The sequence below is a fragment of the Hetaerina americana genome, unplaced genomic scaffold (genome assembly GCF_022747635.1).
Source record: "Hetaerina americana unplaced genomic scaffold, ioHetAmer1.1.p SCAF_2, whole genome shotgun sequence".
Classification (NCBI taxonomy): Eukaryota; Metazoa; Arthropoda; class Insecta; order Odonata; family Calopterygidae; genus Hetaerina; species Hetaerina americana.
The window spans coordinates 102,109,910-102,131,074 of record NW_027286763.1 but is presented as its reverse complement, the minus strand read 5'-3'; the positions used below and the strand labels follow the sequence as shown (position 1 = coordinate 102,131,074).

General features: G+C 35.5%; 1 protein-coding gene across 1 annotated transcript in view; it reads right to left on the bottom strand.

Annotated features, from left to right (window-relative positions):
• The window catches only part of LOC139688351 (regulator of microtubule dynamics protein 1-like), a 23,923-nt gene extending 2,758 nt beyond the window's left edge, over window positions 1-21,165 (bottom strand). The window contains exons 1-6 of the mRNA XM_071585880.1: window positions 21,028-21,165; window positions 16,734-17,099; window positions 15,305-15,416; window positions 10,733-10,844; window positions 6,582-6,796; window positions 264-497 (exon numbers count right to left, since the gene is read on the bottom strand). Of these exons, the coding sequence (XP_071441981.1) occupies window positions 264-497; window positions 6,582-6,796; window positions 10,733-10,844; window positions 15,305-15,416; window positions 16,734-17,098 (1,038 nt within the window). The 5' untranslated portion in view covers window position 17,099; window positions 21,028-21,165. The remainder of the gene's footprint in view (window positions 1-263; window positions 498-6,581; window positions 6,797-10,732; window positions 10,845-15,304; window positions 15,417-16,733; window positions 17,100-21,027) is intronic.

Genomic DNA, 21,165 nt, shown 5'->3' with positions numbered 1-21,165 from the left:
AAATAACAGCATAACTCAACTGAAACTTCAATATTGTTTGCAATACAAGTATAAATTCAGTAATGAACCTAATCATTTTCCAAGATAAAAACACAAGAGCACATTTTGGAGCAATTAAAAGTTCCTCTTGTAGGCCAGGAAATATGGTAATGAGCTTAAATAGGATTCTTCATCATTTCAATGGAAAAAATAAGGGTAAATATAAGAAGTGATAATTATTATGAATTAAAATCAATATATATGTCCAAATATATTTTAATTACCTCTGGGGACTGGATTGGAATTTCAGCTGCCTTTTCGAGCCATTCCACAGCTTGAATAAACTCATTCGACCCAATTAAAGCCTTGGCTAAAAGAAGACGATTTTCCTTCCATGGGGCTTTGCTTAGTTTCTCTGCCTCTTCAAATTCTTCAACTGCTTCAGAAAATGAAGCTTTTGGGATCTCAGCAAATAATGCTCCAGCAATTTTGCGTTCTAACCATGACAGGGTTGCAACCTACAATAAAATATTTATTTAAAAAAATTAAAATTATAAGTTGCAGTGGAAATGACTGTAATTCCACATAAACACATCACTTACAAACTGTTTCACCTCTGAGTTAAAACAACATTCAAAACAAAGTTCACTTGGCATAATGAACCTTATATTTTCATTTTACCATTAGATAAAATCCATTTCGCTCCATTGAAAATTAAAAATCAGAGATTTAGTGGCTAAAATTTCATTTATGTTAATTTCTTTTTTTAAATTACACATTTTTGAAAGTATACACTTGATTAACACAGATTGACCTTTACGTATATATTAAATTACTATGAATTACATTGCTATTTCAAATATAATAAGAAATTACTCTGCAGAAATTCAGATCTCACAGCATAGAAAGTATGTCTTCAGAACAAATAAAACTTCTGCCTAAATATTCAATCCACTTACTCCAGTGTGTCTTTCCCTAATATTTTCTCTACATTAGTTTTCCTACTATTATTGCCAACCATTACCTTAGTATTAATATCATTTATCTTGAGGTTGTACGTTTTCATTCCCATTTCAATAGTGGCTATACTATCCTTGTTGATAGTCTTTCTTCTCTGCATATTCCACCTCTTATTTTCTCCCTAATCTCATTAAATGCCTTCACTATGTACACATATATCAATGGCAGGAAAGAGTAATTATGCCTTGCTCCTGGTTTCCTCTTCTTCCAGTGTCTAGGGATGCATTGCTTTCATGTCATAAAGATTTTCAAATTACTACTTCTGTATTTCCATCTCTCTGATTTGTCTTCATCTTCAGTAAGATTTTCACCATTGCTATCTTAAATGACATTGACATTTATTCTGCATTTAATGAAATTTTTTCCCATGGATCAGGAGCTTCATGTTACACTTACCTGTTCAGGATCTTCTTTAACTTTTCACACTTTTTCCCTGAATACATTTCTTGACCTTCTGTAGCATATCTGTCCTTCCTCAGTCATTGACTTGTTGTACATATTATTATCATTCTAATAGGCCCAGCAGTTTGTCTATGATCCATTTTTTTCCTTTTTCACAGGTTTCCTTCAGTCTATATAGTTTTCTTCTAGAAATGCAGTCTTCATTTCTCGCCATATTTTTCAAATAATCCTGTATAGTTACATTTGTCCACTTTGTTTCCAATTCCAACTTTAGCATTCCCTTCTTTAGCTTCTTATATTTTAGATGGCACTACATTAGAATTAAATTGTGGCCACTGCTGATATCTGGCCCTAAGAAACTTCTGCAGTTCTTTATTTGATTCCTAAATCTCCGTTTACAAGTATGTATTCAACTTTGTCTCTTCTAATAACCGGTATCTTACATGCATAGCATCTTCATGCATGGTAAACACTGTTCACAGTTCACTGAAAGAGCATGTTTGCCTCAACTAATACATAATACAATGCAACAATTTCAGAGTGTTAAAATCATTTGCCTTGATCTGGATTTGAATCTTAATCCCTTGATGTTTGGCCGAGTGCTTTAGTCAGTTAAGCTATCCTATAATAATTACTGTTTGAATAGTTTCAAAACAATATCACTTCTTTTATTTCACTACCCTATACCACATCTTTTTTATGTTTTCACTTCCTGCACTTTTCCATAAATTGCATTCTAGTCTCCAAGTATAATTAGACTTTCTCCCCCGTTTACATTATATCTTACTTCAGCAATATCATCATACATTGACTTCAATCTTATAAAGAAGGGCTGTTGCCTCCTCTAAGCAATTGGTGGCCTAGTGCTTACTCATTGAGTACACTCAATTATTTTACAACTAACCTCTACATCTAGAAGTCAAACCAGCATTCAGAGGAGGACACACTAGATAGTTTAAAACTCAGCCACGAGACAATACTTATCATGCATACAATTGTTAATCCTTAAGTATAACAATGAAGAATGAATAATAATCCACTTCTTACAATTTTACAAAAATAATAAGTCGTGAAATGTTTCAGAGTAGTGAATGGAGTGGATGTCTAATTGCATTAATGAGATGAGAATGGAAAACTTATAATGTGCTAAAAGATAAAGCAAGACCTATATTTTGTATACCACTGAATATACAACCTTGGCAACCTAGAAATTTAATGTACATACAAGGTCTGTTCAAAAAGTATCGCGAATTTTGAATTTCCACGGGTTACGTATATTTGATCATCAATTTTTTTGTGGCGTTATGTTGGTACTTATGTCTCTCAGTTATGCCGAATAGTTCGGCGATACTGAATGTTCAGTTAATTGTTGACAGCTGTTTTGCATGGACTTGTTTTAGTGTGTCTTCGATTTTTGCCTATTCCAAAAAGTGGATCAAAGAATCTGTATCAAATTTTGTGTGAAAAACGAAATTAAGGGAGCTGATGCATTCCAAATGTTGACTGTGGCATATGAAGAAGCTACCTTGGACCAAAGCAACGTTTATCAGTGGTACAAAATGTTCTCAGAGGGCCGAGAAGATCTGAACGACGAAGAACGTGCCAGACGGCTGAGCACTTCAACAACAGAAGAAAACATTGATGTAGTGAAGAAAATAGTATTGGCTAATCGTCGAATCACCGTTAGAGAAGTTTCTGAGGACCTAAACATATCAATTGGCTTGTGCCATTTGATTTTTACTAATGATTTGGGCATGACGAGGGCAAATTTGGAATGAATTTCGCGGCGAAATTCATTCCAAATTTGCTCAATTTCAACCAAAAACAGCAACGAATTAACATTGCTAATGAGGGGTTGGACTCTGTCCGCTACAACCCAAATTTGCTCCAGAGGGTCATAACTGGTGACAAATCATGGGTTTATGGTTATGACGTGGAAACTAAAGCTCAATCATCCCAATGGAAGCTGCAGCACAAGCCAAGACCAAAAAAAAGCGCGCCAAGTTCAGTCGAATGTGAAAGTTTGTCTTACAGTTTTCTTTGATTGCAGGGTCGTGGTGCATCATGAGTTCTTGCCAAAGGGTAGAATGGTAGATAAGGAATATTACCTACAAGTTATGCGCAATTTATGCTAAGCAATCTACCACAAACACACGGATTTCTGGAAGAACAAAAATTGGCTTTTGCACCATAACAATGCCCCTGCTCACACATCGTAAGTTGTGCTCAAATTTTTGGCCAGAAACAACACACTACTGATGCCAGAGCCACCGTATTCCCCAGATCTGGCCCCAGTGACTTTTTCTTGTTCCCGAAACTGAAGAGGCCCATGAAAAGATGACGCTACCCAACGATTGACGAGATAAAGACTGCATCGAAGGAGGAGCTGAGCAAGATCACAAAAAATGATTTTATGAACGGCTTTGAGGATTGGAAAAAACGTTGGCACAAGTGTATAATATCTAATGGGGATTACTTTGAAGGGGACAAAGTAGATATTCAGGAATAAATAAATAATTTTTGAAAAAACACAAAAGTCGCGATACTTTTTGAACAGACCTCGTATAAGGGCATATCCATAATCAGCTAACCATAAGTCTGCTCCTAATCCTGGAGATAATCAATCTTTTTAAATGTTTATCTATTCTGTATGAAAAACTTTAACAAGTACTTTCGATCAGTTGAACCTATATTTAACTGTTTTTAAATCTACCTTTAAAATAATTATGGAAACTTAAGTAAAATATGCATCCAAGTTAACAATAACAATATACATATGTAGCATATAAAGGAGCTATGAGATCTAGAAATTTCCACTTTGCTTGAACATATAACATTTAACTAAAAAGATAACTACCTTTCCTGGGTTCATATTTTGATTGAAAAGATAAACCATAAATACAGTAATCAACCTGAAGGTCGGTTTGGTAGGTGATGGTAGAGTTCACCCAGTACTAAGCCCTATACGGCGTGTGAAATTCACACATCAGGGTAGGGGGGCCAGTTCCTTTCCCTGTGCCGGTTATGGTTTCCCAGGAAGACCTGGTACCCGAAAAATCACCCAGAATGCCTTGCCCGGGAATCAAACCCGGGACCCTCCGGTCAGTAGTCCAACCCTCAACCCCCTGGACAACCGCGACCCACCAATTGAAAAGCTATAGGGATGGAAATCACACTGCAATTAGGCGGACATATTTTGAGGTGTCTTAGATAATTCGTAATTGTGTCATGAAAGAATTTCAGTTAACATTAAAGTAGACTAATTAATATGCAAGTTTGCTTACACCAGTTTTCACATATAGAAAAAGTTAAAAACTACACAAGCTTTTATTATACTACCTTGATCAAAAAGTTCCCGGAATAACCACCGTCTGGCGCTCCCATCGTTCCGATTTGAGTTCTGTTTTTTTTTGTTAAATTGGTACATCTGTTGTTGATATTCCCTTTAAATCTTAGTGTCATAACTTGACATTTGCAAAAGTTACGTAGCCAAGAGTACATCTATCTCTGTGTGTGTTGGCGATTTTTTACAATTGCAGAAATGGATTTAAATTTGCAACAACGAACTTGTATTAAATTTTGCGTAAAAAACGGATTTAGTGGCGCACGGACGTTGGAAATGTTGGAAAAGTGTTTCGGCAACGATTCTCTAAAAAAAACGGTCGTTTACCAGTGGCACGAGCGGTTCAGAAGTGGTCGTGAGTCAATCGAAGATGATGAACGCAGTGGCAGACCATCGACATCGAAAGTCGGTGAAAAAATTGATAAAGTAAAAGAAATGTTGGTCAATAACCGCAAATTAACCATCAGAGAAATAGCGGAGGACTTGAACATTGCCTATGGATCCGCCCAAGACATTGTGGTTAATGATTTGGGTTTCCGTCGTGTAGCAGCAAAGTTGGTGCCAAAAGACCTCAATTTCATGCAAAAAAGAGACCGTGTTGACGTCGCAACAGACATGATTTGCGAGGCTGAATCCGATCCCACATTCATCAAAAGGATCATTACTGGAGACGAGACGTGGGTTTATGAGTACGACACGCAATCCAGACATCAGGCAAGTGAATGGCGTTCACCAAATGAGCCGAGACCAAAAAAACCACGTCGTTTTCAGTCAAAAAAGAAGGCAATGCTGACGGTTTTCATGGATTACAACGGTGTAGTGCATCATGAATTTTTGCCAGAAGGCCAGACAGTAAACAAAGAGTATTATTTGGGCGTTATGAGACGTTTGCGTGAAGCAATTCGCCGAAAGAGACCAGAAATGTGGGCAGAAAACTCGTGGATTTTGCACCATGATAACGCACCGTCGCACAGTGCTATCATTATTCGTAATTTTTTGACGAAAAATGCAACAAATACCATCCAACAGCCACCGAATTCACCTGATTTGGCTCCCTGTGACTTCTTTCTGTTCAATCGAGTTAAAAAACCATTACGGGGAACGCGTTTTAGCAGCCGAGAGGAAGTAATGGAAAAATCGCAGGAAGCACTGATGGACATACCGAACACCGAATATAAAAAATGTTTCGAGGATTGGATCAAGCGCTGGCATAAGTGTGTTGCAGACGATGGGGATTACTTTGAAGGGGACAATATAGATTTAGATGAATAAACTTGTATTTTTAATTTTCTGAATAAATTCCGGGAAATTTTTGATCAAGGTAGTATTAAATCATTTCATTCTGTAATGGAATTTAAGCATACATTTTCAAAGAAATTTTTTAACATAAAAGTGTTATATCAGTAATTATATGCAGTCAGAGCCATTATATCACCAAAGAGTGCCATTTTGGAGAGAATTATTCTTCATGTTGCTTTCAAATTATATGAAACCAGTCTCTTTGGGTTGATTTTTCCGCCAAATGTAGGATGGAATAAGTGAAGGGCTGAACTAAGTCCAAATTTTAGACCAATAGAAAATTTCAGCAGAACACTGGATATTTGAAAAATGCCTTTTCCTGTTCCAGTAAACTGTCTACTTTGGATGAAATATTGCATACACAAGATAGTTAAAGACCAAAATTTTATCATTTCCATACCAAAGCTGCTTTAGGTTTTCAGTTTGAAAGTGATTGGTTTTACACTATGCAAATGATTAAGAGTCAGCTAATCATAATGAAGTTAAAAGAGTTCTAAGAATATGAAAGAAAGTTAATATAAATTCACAAAAAGACCACCTCATACATGAAGCGTCCAAGCAGATGATGCAGCGATGGATCAGTTGGATGGAGTTTTAATGCTGTGTCCACATGCTCCTTGAAAGTAACTCCATTCTCAATCTTTTCTTTTGTGCCAATGAATTCACCTATAGACCCCACGGTGATAGCAAACCACTTATGCACTTCAGCACTTGAGTCATCCAATTCAAGAGCTTGCTTGGCAAATTCATAACCTGGAGATTTAAATTGGAAAATTACTTTCTTTTAAAGGTTTTAGAGATTATTATGTCATGCTATTTGGTTGAAAATTCATGGTGAATAAAAATTTAGCATGATGTTATTAGAAACTTTGAAATCACAGTTTATCAATTAGCCCAACAATACTTTCATTTTTAACTCGAGTAATGAATACTCATTGGTCTCAATGAAATAATACAAGAAAAAGCTTACAATTCTACAATTACAATCCTGCTAATTGAAGAATAATAAAATTCACTTGAGAAAAGTTATCCATTGTACCTGAATGCACCGCTATTGTGACATTCTACAATTACATCAGAGAATCATCATTGGCCATTGCTGGAAAAAATATTTCAAATAACTCACAAAATACAAGAGCCTTAACTTCACAATTTAAATTGCTGAGTGTTTAAAATTAATTAACTTAAGCATTCCTAAATAATATTCAATGATAACAAAAAATTACATTTGTGTACCGAATATATATAAAGAAATCTAGGGTGCAATGCTAAACATAGAGCTACCACTAGGTTTGATGCCTTGGCTGATACCAGGGCATCAAACTCAGAAATGCATAGGCTATCAGTAAGTATCAGTATGTACGGTATCAGTAAAAGCACTTCGAAGTTAATAATACCTGTAATAAGGTGTGGCAAGTGCTTATCTTAGAGCAAAATAGTGATAATCAACACTTACATTCAAATTCACATTAATCACACATGATTCAGTCATCCTAACTGTAAGTTTCACAAAATAGGCAGAGAAAGCAATACACTGATAATTACATTTTTGATGATACAAGTTTAACAGATGCAAAATATATAAAACAAAATTAACCTGTTCATAAGGGAATTTTGCCCATAAAACAAATATATCATGCTTGATTGTTGATTTAGAATTCGCTTATTTCTTAAACTCTTGAATACAGAATTAGCATTGCTTAATCTATGGCTGTAAAAACAGTTATGTAGAATGATCGATTCCTCGGGAGAACCATTGCTACCACTAAAATTTCACTGGATGCAAGAAATCAGTAAAACCTAATTTAAGAATACTGACAGTGAAGTTAGACTAATAATGTATGCTCCAATATCACCATTATTACTACTAGTAGTGTTTTATGGCTGTTATTAGTATCATCAGAATTCTAATTCTTTCATTCAGTCTGTAAAAAGAAGGAGTAGTAATATGGTTGCATTGGGATGGTTGACATGGCATTACAGGGGCTTAAGAGCTGCAGAATAGTTGTAATGAATTTATTCATTGAAATTCAGTAAGTCAGAATTGAACTAATGCCATTAGTTTGTTAATGTAAGTTGGAATAATGTCTTCCTCATGCACCATTACAACTGCTACAGAACAGCAACATCAATTATGTTAGAGCATTTTTAATCAATTATCAATTTTGTTAGACCACTGAAAATACAATCTGAAACATGATGCATACAATGAATTCCATGGTATTCAGTATTATATTTACATCTATTATCAATTAAATTTAAGCACTGAATGGCCTAGGACTATACCCACCATTGATTCATCATAATAAATTAATCTCAACAATACAATTCAAATGCATACAGTGCTACTCCTTATATGTAGATTGTTTTCCAGACATAGGTGATACAAAATGGTGCATGCCTCTCACAATGACATTACTAGAATTCTCTCTTAACAGAACAAATGTTGATTATTATCAGAGGCAGTGTATATAATATCTTTAAAATTAATCATTATCAAGTCATAATGTAAAACATAACAGACAACAGTGTTTAGCTTATTATTTTTAATATATGTTTCAATATTACTATTGTCTTGTTTTTAAATAAATTCCAGTGATCTTTAAGGCATTGAAACCATGTTTTTCCTAATGTCACCTTTGAAGAATTGAAGACAAATTATATGATGTAAATGAACTGCTACTTTGAACATTATGATGGCCTGAAGGGCCTCTGCAACAGGTTCTGTATCATTTACTCTACAAAAACTTACCCATCCCTTGAGTTTTAGCCAGATCTACATCTAATTCCATGGGTCTTTAGCCAAAATGTAGAGCATGACATTTTAAGATGTATCGGCAACTGCTATATGATTGTGTTTCTTCAACATGCTGAGACATGAAATACTTAACAAACGGTAAATCTATTTCTTTCACCTATCTAAGCTGTGAATAAGTTCATAACATTTTCATGTTTTTCTTGCCCAAATAATTATAAAAATTAAACATTCCTTTTAAAGCATTGATATTAAGGCAATTAGCATTAGAACTGGTTCTGGCAATGAATTTCAACCTCGTACTTTTGTGAGTGGTATTGTTATGTCATAAGGTGATCCAAATTATCCCAAAATAGTAATTTTTTTCTTATATGCTAAATGCTTGGTACCAATTCAACCTTTCTCTCTGCACTAATGCAAGATGAGTTGGCCCTTATGAACAACGAAGGTAATTCAAATTGTAGTAGGCTAGTAAATCTACATGACAAATTTCTTTTGAATTAATAATATGATATATTGTGTTTGTACATCGGAGTGTTTCAACATTAGAGGAGACCAAAATTTAGCTCTGCCAAATGGCTACTACTAACTGGACAGCCTGGGGATAATGGAGCACAAGGTCATTGATGTTCTCAGTGATGCAGCCAGGATAATATACTACATCATTTCGGTATGTTTCCAATACTGTGGGCTCTATTGGAAATTTCTATTCTCATACACTATTTAAAAGTTGATTTGCATATTTTAGTATTGTTTGAACTTATTTTTGCATTATTTTACAAAATTCATTCCCCAGAGATCTTTTGAAAAATGGCGTTTTCATTCAAATAAAATACTATAGTTCCTTTAAAAGTTTCCCAGAGTACACCAGTTTATATCCTACAAACAGAACATTAAACAATGCAAAATAGCCTAAACCACAATCATTTCCCAATGAACTTATAACAAAATTAACCTTTAAAGATATCAAAAATATAAATTGATGGTAGTTATTTCTTAACTGCTAGTGGGAACTGTTGATAACAAGCTAACCAGAGGTGTTCCAGTGTCATCAGTCACTGGCATAGAGGAGAGTACATATCTCAACATACTAACATATGAAGAACATAAGATTATTATCCCTTGACCTTTAACAAATGTAACCATTTTAAAGCAAAAAAATATGTTCAAATGATGAATCTCATTAACAGTTTAGCTTCATCTAAATTATGAATAAAAACTTACCAGCAGTCTCTGCTAATGCATTTATCAGTTCTCACACATTTTTCAAACATAATTACTAATTTTTCAGGTTTTTTGGTTTCTTAATACTGCATTTTCAAGTATTAAATAAGTAAATTCCTAAATATAGGGGCTTTTTGTCCTTTTATCACTTACAATACTCAATTAAATATAAAATATCATGATTCATCTAAGATTTATCAATGATCATAATATAATCAAATCCATATTTAACTTACAGCACACATCCTGAAGTAAAAGAAGTTTCAAGGATTGAATAAATTTTAGTACTTATTATCTCTTGGTGGATTTTGTTAATTTATTTTTATTGTAAATAATACAAATTGCGAATGTTCAGTTCACCTACTTGTTAAATCAGGAATTCATTCCATTAAATTCAAAGCAAGGATTTAATTGGTTCTTATGCTGAAAATTACCATTTTACTTAAACCATGTTATTATCATATATATACTGTAATTGGAATATCATACCTGTATTGGTAATTGGACTGATTGAAATCTATATGATTAAAATAAATCCTGAAATTATTACTAACATATATTGTGAATTTTTCAAAAAGGGAAATATTATCTACCTAAAATGAACTGACAAAAAGTTTACCGTAAACATTCTTTAGATCTTAATAATAATTAAGATAAGCTTCAAAACAATGGTAGCATCATAACATTAACAAATTTTAATAAATGAGTACCTTGCGTAATTAGTTCCTTCTTTTTCTCTAAATTTCCACTTTCTCCTTCTGCTGATCCCACAGAATGGCAAGCTTTTGCCAATCTCCAATGTACCCCTGCAGAGTCTGTGTACTGTGGATGAAAGATATGTTAAGGATTAGCGGTTACGCACTTGGTAGTAAGGCAATCTATCCAAACTATTGATCCCTTCCAAGAGAGAGTAGGATTGCAACTAACCCGTTTAATAAGACAGATTTTTTTTGGAAATGTTCTTCCAGTCAAATCCAAGCTTGCCAGTTGAAATGCGTGACTAAACTAAGGTCATAGGAAGGAGAAAGGTTTTACTCTTTCAAGATTTGGACCTATAAAATCAATACTTAGAACTACACAAAAAAAATTTAATTCTATTGATCAAATAATGCTTCTTTTGAAAGGCAGCAAAACTGACTTATCACTGCATTTGAAATGGATCATCCTGAAAAAACCTCCACCAGCATAGGATTGAGCAGCATTTGAAGTTGAATGATGTTAGGCCAGAGTGGGATGGGAAGTCATATCCACACCAAATAAAGTATCTCCAGTATTACTTCTAGGGGAGATGTCCGACAGCTAAGGTCATTTGTGACATTAGGGGTGGATGGGAAAGGTGGATAAAAACCCAGCGTGGGCATTAGGTGCCTACTCTTGTCGAAAGGTACCAAGGGGTCCACAGCTGAACATCCCATCTGATGGACATCATACTCACTCGAAGTGCTCTCCACAAAGCACCTCAAGTAGGATGCCATTGAAAAATATCTGCCGCCTCTGGGATTTGAACCTGGCCAACTGGGTGGAAAGCCAGCACACTAGCCACCACAACATTCCAATCCCCAAAGTATATCCAGATAGTGTTGTCTGGCTCCTTAAGATATCCATAAGTAATATATCAACGATTAAAATAATTTACGCACAATGGTACATGCAATTTCAGGGATTTTCTTTTGTAGCCATCATTTTAGTGACTTTTTTAAATGGTTATAAATCACATAAACTCTTCCATGGACAACAACCTTGACGTGGTGGAAGGGTTTGTGTGTTCTGATGCTAGAGCTGTGCTGGTGGGAGCAATGATAATTGCTCCTGGTAAGGTCACCCATTCCAGTTAGGTCAGAGGTGAGGAGCCAGGCGGAAGGTAGTCGATGCAGCATCTGTCCCAAAGTGAGGTGGCTGCAAAGGCATCTGACCCCAGTGGGGTGGCCATTGAATGGTGGTGTCATGTTAAAAATTCTACTGAGGAAGGCAATGGGAAACAACTTCAATTATTATTCCCGAGATTTATACGATGGACAGTACAGAGAAAATGAGTCCTGGCAACTAGTGGACTCAGCCCAAATGGCCATGTGTCATGCCCAGCAGATGGACAGTATAGAGAAAATGAGTCCTGGCAACTAGTGGACTCCACCTAAATGGCCATGTGTCATGCCTGGCAGTGAAGGACGCAATGCTTTTGTGGTTGTCATCTCATGAAAGCCTTGTAAAGAAACCCAGCAGCAGCACAGAAGATGCAAAATAGGAAGACCGAATTAGTTTTAACAGTAATTTGGAATGCTTGTACAATGTTGAGGATGGGAAAGTTAGAGAATATTAAGCAAGAGATGGAGAGAGGAAATATAAGTATTTTAGGTCTATGCAAGGTGAGATGGAAGGTTAGTGGGGACTACTGGAGTGATAGTTATAGAGTATTACAGAGGAGAGATAAGAGGGAAAAGAGCCAGGGATGGGTTAACATAATTTTGAATGAAAAGGTAGGAAAAAGCATAGTCAACATACATGTCAAGATAAAAGCAGAACCGACAACCTTGGTCATTGTACAGGTATACAAGTCACCAATCAATCATAAGGAAGAAGAAATTGATAGGATATCCAAACAGTTAGAGGACATAATGGCCTGTGTTCCTGCAGGGATACATTTGATAGTGGTGGGGGATTGGAGTGCAACAGTAGGCGAAGGAAGATCTGGTGATTAGGTAGGGGACTATGGTTTACATACGAGGAATGACTGCAGGGAGAAAGTAATTGAATTATGCAGGAGAAGGGGCTTAGTCGTCACCAACACATGGTTTAGACACCACAAAATGTGCAGGTATAAATGGAAAATGCCAGGTGACTCAGCAAGTTATCAGTTAGATTATATTATGGTTAGGTACAGGTTTAAGAACAGCATGATCATTTCGCACAGTTTTGCGGGAGTGAATTTGGACTCAGATCAAAATTCAGAGCTCATGAAGGGTAGAGCCTGATTCAAAGAGATCAGGCTGTGGTAGTGGGTTAGATGATGAAATGTAGAAGCATTAACTGGATTGATAAGGAAGGAGTATCAGCAGGCTATAGAGAAAATCATGAGAGCGGGAAAGGAGCTGATTACTGCCAAGGAAAGATGAGAAAATATCAAAAAAGGGATATTGAAAGTGGCAAAAGAACTATAGGAACTGTTAATTCGAAAAGGACAAGGAAACTATGGATCACAGAAGAGATGATTAGAAAGACAGATGAGAGAGGGAAATGGAAGAATCTAAATACAGAGTTAGGTAGAAGGAAGTACAAAGGTTTAATTAATAAATTGAGATGGGTAACAATTACAGAATGGTGGAAGATGCAGAACAAGGATATGAAAATTTTGAAGAGGAAGAGTGATATTGGAGAGGTACACAAGAAGGTTAAAATACTATCGGGAAGGGAGAAGGGAAGATCTGGGTTAACATTTATAGATAATTTGGGTAAGATAATAGTTGAAACAGAAAAGATCCAAGAGAGATGGCAAGAAGAAATAAAAGAACTGTAAGGCAAAGAACTTTGGCTAGCAAGCTTAGACATAGTCAACAATGAGATAGAAAGGGCATTAATGGAGATGAAATCAAACAAGGCCATGGGGATCGACAACATTCCTGTGGAACTACTTAAAGGTTTCGGAAAATGTAGGACAGTGTCTTTGTGTCTATGGACTAATTCGTAGCATTTATGAGAAAGAAATCTGGCTGAAAGACTTTTTGAGATCAAATCATGTGAGGACTACAGAACAATAAGTTTGATTTCACATGCAGCTAAAGTGGTTCTCAGGAACATCAGGAAAAGGATGGAGAGCAGGGCAAATGACCACTTAGGGGATGATCAGTTTTGGTTCATGAAGGGGAGAGGCACATGTGATACCATTGCAGTAATGAGATCACCAATCAAGAGGGACATAGAATACAATCAGGATGTACTTGCCAGTTTCCTAGATTTCACAAAGGAGTTTGATAGATTGAATTTGGAAAAAACAATGAGCATATTGCAGAATATAGGGATAGATTGGAGGGTCAGGGGGCTAATCCAAAACATGTACATTTCTCAGACTGCTCACAAGTGACTGGGGAACGGAGAGTCCAGATGAATATGGGATACGAATGAAAATCAGTGGGGAATTTGTAAAATCAGTTCGGTTTGCTGATGACAAAGCTCTAGTTTGTCAGTCAGCCAAGGGGTTGCAAGCATTGCTGAGTGAATTGGAAATTCAGTGCGACAGGTATGGGATGAAAATCAATATCAATAAAACAAAGGTTATGCGATTTTCTAGAAAAAAAGGCTGAGGTCAACATTAAAATAGGAGGGCACAAACTGGAGCAGGTGGAACAGCTTATGTATCTCGTAAGTGTTTTGGACCAAATTAATCAAAGTAGTAGGGACATAAGGGGAAGATTTACATTAGGCAAAGAGGCTTTCATAAGGAGGAGTGTATTGATAACAGGGACATTGAGTAACGATACTACTAAAAGGCTTGTTGAAACTTTGATATGGAGTTATGTATCGAAACAGCTTCATTGGTCATTGAAGCTGGATGATTGGCAAATATTGGAGGTTTCTGAAATGCGGGTTTGGAAAAGGATGGCAAAATTAAGTCGACGGAAAGAAAAAGGAATGAGGAAGGTATCGTGGGGGAGAAGAGGATTGCTGGGAGAAATCTTTAGGAGACAGGAAAAATGGATGCAAAGAGTATTGATCGGCAGTGGAATGTTGAAGAATGTGCCAGAGGGAAGAATGTAAGGAAACAATGAAAGGGCAGGAATAGGAAAAGGAGGTTGGATGGAACGAAGGGAGAAAGCATGTATAGAGATGAAGAGAAGCTTGTTGAAGAGTAGGATATTAAGTTGTGTTTTGTAAGGAGAGAGACGAGATATTTATTAGATGGTTGTGTCCACCCAAAACCTACCTTAACCACTAGATTACCTATAAAAATATCATATCAAATTGGACAATCCGAGGACAAGGAGGGAAAAGTGACTTCTAACTGTGCTTTTTTTCTGGATGATCCCAGATGAAGGTGCCACTCATATGGTATTTCAAATGAAAACATCTTTGAAAAAAATTTAGGGAAAATCCAAGGAAAATTAATGATTTCTAAAAATCAAGGAAAAGATAACATTATGGATTTTTCTAAATGGGAAAAAATTAAGATTATTTTTGAGATTTTCACATGCATGACCACTGTAGAAAAATAATCTCCCAAACAATGACAAACTGTACAATATGTTATTACTACTATTAATTTACCACTTTAAAATTAATCAAAAGAATACCTCATCTTTCTTCTCCATCAAAAGACAAAGAGCTTTATTCTTGTCTTCAGTGTTTCCAGTCAGAAGTTCATCAACTTTCTCCAATAAATCCTTCAAGGGACCCTCAATTGCCCTAAATAAGAAGATGAAGTAAATATACTAATTACCGAAAAAAGAAAATGACTTTTATAGAAAATAATAGGGGTAAAACTATTTTTACTGCAAATGACACTGGAGATAGGGTCCTTTCTAATCACACCTAAGCATGCAGTTACCTTTCAGTTAAAGATAATACTATCACCAGTATGTGAAGTAGATACAAAAAATTCTTCTTGGAAAATTTGATTTAATGTTTCTAAACATGTATCACAATAGGTATCCCAAAAACATATTTGCCAGTACAAATTATCAAAATTATTCGATTTCTAAAAATACTGGATTTTAAATAAGGGATGTAATGCAGGTATACTTTCTGCTGAATATTAAAGTTCTGATCAAATTCAATGATTATAGCATATAAATTTAAAAATTTTCAAAAACATAATGATGAGACAATTTCATTCAATCTCAGGCTGGTCATGACAGTGCTAAATGCATTTAAAAGGCCCCTTGAAGCAATTGCAAGGAGCTGGTTGTGAGTTTTCCTTCATTAATTAAAATAATTGGTAGATAGGTTTTGCTTCATGTGGTATACTCAATATACGTGGTATACGCATGTAGAGTCTGCTTTTTGTGATTCAGAATAGTTTTTTTCAACAATAAACGAAATGTTGGCAATACATTTGAAAGAGAACATGCATGCACATGATTCCTAAAGAATATGATGGAAATGTTAACCACTCAGTAAAATGATGATGAGCATGTATACACAATTTTTCTATTTGCACAGTAGCCCTAATAATTAAAACCTAAAACACCACTATCAGTAATGTTTTTTTGCTTAATAATGAAAACTTAATAAATAGATATATTTCATTAGAAAGGGAATTGTGCCATAAAACTAGAATCTACTCATAGAGAGGTTAGCTCCAATCAGCTCAAAATAGCTAAAACTTTTTGACTGGTGAAATGTATCCCATTACTATCTTCAAAATTCTCATTATGTACTCACAGTAATGCAAGAAATAAAGAGAAATAATAATATTTGTACAAAACCAAATACAAGTGCTGACACTTAATCAAATGGATATCAGAGCCGAATCTAAGAAAATAAAAAAAATCAAGGCAATTTTTCCTTGGCAAGGGATGAATTTAAGGGTAGATGAAAATGAAGCAAAATGGGAAAGATATTTCTTTCCCCGTGAATATATCAGCCATGTTCCCATTTTGCTGCATTAAGTCAATTAACTGGCTGGATTAAGATTTAATAAGGGTAAATCAGACCTTAAATGAACTTTTGGGAAACAATAATGTTTGCATCATACAACCTATTTCTTTCAACATAACTTACTCTTCTTCACCATCTGATGAAAAGTCATAGTATTCATCCTCATCATCTTCTGTGCTGTAGATGGAAAAGAGATCCAAACTTTTCTCTGATTTAATTGTTGCTGCATCATCTTCATCCCCTTCTGCCAAAGTATTGACATTCTGTCGAAACTTTTTCCATCCTCTTCTACCCCGGAGAGACTCCAGCTGCCGCTGTATTTCAGCAACAGTTCCACCAAGACTATCCAACTCCTGCCGCATCAAAAGCCTTCTGTTTCTTTCTGCATGTAGTTGATGGTATAAAAAAACCCCAGCTGCACCTAGAACCACTCCAGCACCAACTGCAGCCGCCAGTAGACCACGGTAGCGCAGGAGGTCTGCATTCATGCTGAAAAAGTGATGGTAGGCAATGAATTACTAACAATATTCATATTACACTAACTTAAATTTAAGTAATTTTACCAAGTATCTTAATGGTGCCAAGCCAGACCCTATATTCAGTGAAACATAGTATCTGACTTCTGAACTCACAATATACTGTCATAAGAGTGTGAGTCATATACACATATATCGGCTATAATGTAGTCCTCCTAAGCAATCTGAAGGAAAAAAGCACTTGAAACAAAAGGTTGCAAGTACATTGTAGCCAAAATATGCGTGCACGATGCACATGCTGGTCTTGCCATGTTTTTATGCTAACGTTGCTCAATTTGAGTAATTTACCCCAGTAGTGAGGACATTGTGAATGTGCGAGTGATTGTTTTCCTGAGCGCTTGTGAGTGTGTCAGCTCTGTGTTTGTCCCTGGCATGGAATTTATTCCTGTAAACAGTCACGGATAGCATATATCTGTTCATAAACCCAGGTCTCCTTAATGGAGTCCCTTTAACCCTGTGAATGATCTCAATTGGGTTTATGTGTTTGTGTCTGCAGTTGGTCACTGGCGAGGAAGTAACATTCCCACTAATTACTGCAGAAGGGTGTTCTGGTTAAGAGGTTGTGGTTGGTCACTGTCGTGGAACTCATTCTTTCCCATAACAATCAGAAATCTAAATAGCAAGAAACCAAAGTCACTTGAGAAATATTAAAAACATTTAATTTACAAGTCGGAACAAAATTAAACATTGCAAAGATATCAGGTATAATTGTAGGCGCATGTGTATGTTAGTTGGTAGTTTGTGTCTGCATGTGTGTGGGGTGTAAGGGTTTTTGCATGAATGTATACCATGTTTTGTTTGTGGACTGTATAAATTTGTGGCCTTTACATGTGGTTTTTTTTTCCTAATTACGGGTGGTGCCCTAACACCTCCCCCCCACCACATGCCCTTGCGGCAGCTAGGTGTGGATGTAGAGCTCCAGTTCTTAGATTTTTACAGCACGGGTGGAAAATGCATTACATGAGATTTCATTTGAGTTCCCAAAACAAAGAAATAGTTTAATATAAGCTGTATATTTCAGCTATTATAACTATTCAAAATATCAAATGAGGATAAGTTACTATAGAACACATTCTACTATGATATTATCGTTCTCCACCAGCTCATTCACAAGCTAATGTAATGTATGGTATCCTAAGCATTATGAAAAATATTTTAGAAGATGGCACATATAGCAAACTTAAGTACTTTTCACATCTTTGACACATGGCCTTAGTAATGGAATTATGCAACTAGGTTCATCCGAGCACATTTTTCAATGGACATGAAAATGCTTGAATGTGTGTGCAGGAAATGTTAAGAATAGAGGGCTATATCTTTTATCCAACACTGATTAAATTTTCATCTACAATAGAATGTCATTCTTCTTTGGTAAAATAAAATGTGACTAAGTTTAGGTTCTATCCTGTCATCTAGGCATGCATGTACTCGGACCTGATTGGTCACACCATTGATATGCTGAAATACATACAAGGCACTCAGGTACCCTAAATACAGAATTAATGCCCTAACTCATACAGGTTATCACTGATCTAAAATCATTTTCAGGTTTGAAACTCCGAAAAAGACACCCCCTCACAACATTAGTAGTAGTAGTTTTAGGGGAGGCGACCAACAGCTAAGGTCATTTGCCCTCTTAGGGATGATGGTAAAGGAAGGGTGGAGAGAAACCTGGCACCGGCATTAGCCTATTCTTGTCGTAAGGCCCCTAGGGGTCTGCAGTTTAACATCCCATCCAACAGACGTCGAACTCACTCTTAAGTGCTCTCCACAAAGCACCTCAAGTAGAGATTGGGATGCTACTGAAAAATATCTGCCGCCTAAGATTTGAACCCAGGCCATCTCGTGGAAAACCTGTACATTAGCCACTCACAAAATTCATAGAGGTGAATACATTATCTCTTTTTTTCAAGCTATTTACAAATATTTTCATCTGCCATGGCTGTTTTATCTGAATTCTCCAGGCATTCATACTTTCCTACCTGTATAGTTTTTAAATAATAATTTTAGCTCATACTCATTCAGCTAATTAAACCTCATCACATTGATGAAAGATCTTTTCTTGACCCATTTCTTCATTCTCTTGAAGATCCTAATCATCATCCTACCCATTTATCTATCATAGAGCCATCTATTTATCAAAGACATTGGCTCTTACTTAATCTCACCCAGACTTGTGTTTTGGCTTTAACTTGAAAGTTTAAAACTTTTCCATTATAATCCCTCAGATGTTGTATTTTCTTATTGCTCTCCACTGGGGAGTTTAAGTTTAATACAGATGAAAGTGATGACAATTTAGGAAGTCACATTATGACCTAGAACAATGGTCTTTATAATAGGAGGCAAAACTCTAGTTTGTCCATTTTGGAATGTGAAAATAAATACTATGCATTTAATTTTTCATAAAAAATATTTTTCGCGTGCTTCCCTAATATCATGGAAATAAATATCCATAGTACTACTACAATGCCTGGCAATGATTGCAGGGAAGTGATCAATGTATTCTGTGAGGATGAGAAAGCCATTCAAAATTATAAAGGTTTTGAGCATATATAATGTATTCCCACTGATGTGTGATCCATAAGGTTTGAACACTATTAACAGAATTTGCATATGATTTGACTATCATGGGATATTATTCAATATTTTTCTTGCATTCTTAGATGAGGATTACTGAGAATACATGAGTGGTTATCTACATACGCATTGATTTAAAAAATTCCCTAGTCTTTTGGCAAAGGAAAACTAGAGGTCGACATCACCATAGACATATCCATTACTAATAACCTTTCTGTATATGGCACAGGAGCGCTTCGTGGTTTAAAAAAAAATTCCATGTGAATTACAATGAAAATCACAACATACATTATGGGATTTTACAAAAAGTACTACCTCTACACATTTCCTCTACAGAAAAAATATAACAGGCAAATTAAATAATTGTATATAGCTAGTTAATGTATATTGCATAAATCGGAATGCTCACTGATTACATTAATGTATTTCTGATACCATTTTTATTCTATAGTGAGCTGAGAACAAGGTACTCACACCTCTTGTCATAAAATATGCGGTTTTAAGAGGAAGAAGTTTAATTACTTTTTGGAAGCATATTTCTCAGATACTTATAATTACACTTATTTTATTAACAGGTTTTCGTAAATGATATGATATTTTAACAGCAAAAAGGCAATATGTAAGTAGTCAACGACGCACTGATTTTACAGATACCATCTAATAATACTGCGAACTTTTAATAAAACCAGAACTTCTATGAAAGGGGACTAAAAGCTCGGGTTTGTACCAGTATTATCACTTTCACTGAGAAACCTGATTAACGACAGATAAACTGTTAAAGATAAACGAAATTGCGCACAATGTTATACAATTCCCACGGAGCCAAAATATGTGTTTCTGCTAAGTTGGCATGCATTGACAATTTTTCCATTGATAAGTACCTTGGGGTTAACTAAAGGCTACAAGCATTAATTATAATCATAACAGTCACGACTTCAAGAATTCCAAAGGATGTTTAAATAATTCAATGACAGTGGCAAGCTTCAAGATTGGGGTAAAATAACGGAATAAAGTGTGATTAACAAAAAGGAATAAATAAAGAAAGTGGCCCACCAATAAAGAAGAAAAATCATGACGATAAACAAAATCAAACATAAGTGTGTACAAACCGTACATTTTCCGAAAGTAAACTGCTTTGTCATCGCTCCAAAGAAACCGAGTTATAACGTAAAAACAGCAATAAAAAATGGCATTGAAAGTGTTATGCTAAGTCATTATGCTTAAAGGTATAGATATGTGATTAATGAATACTTCCGAGTAACCACTGACACACAAGCGATGGTATTGTAATATTATTGACTTACGTGAAAATTTCAAAACATAGATTCAGCCAACCAAGAACTACATTGGATTACGGAAACGTATTACTAGTGAATTCCACGATTCTTCACGCCAGATAAGAACTGTACAGCTTGTTTAATCATAACACGAAAACACTTGCC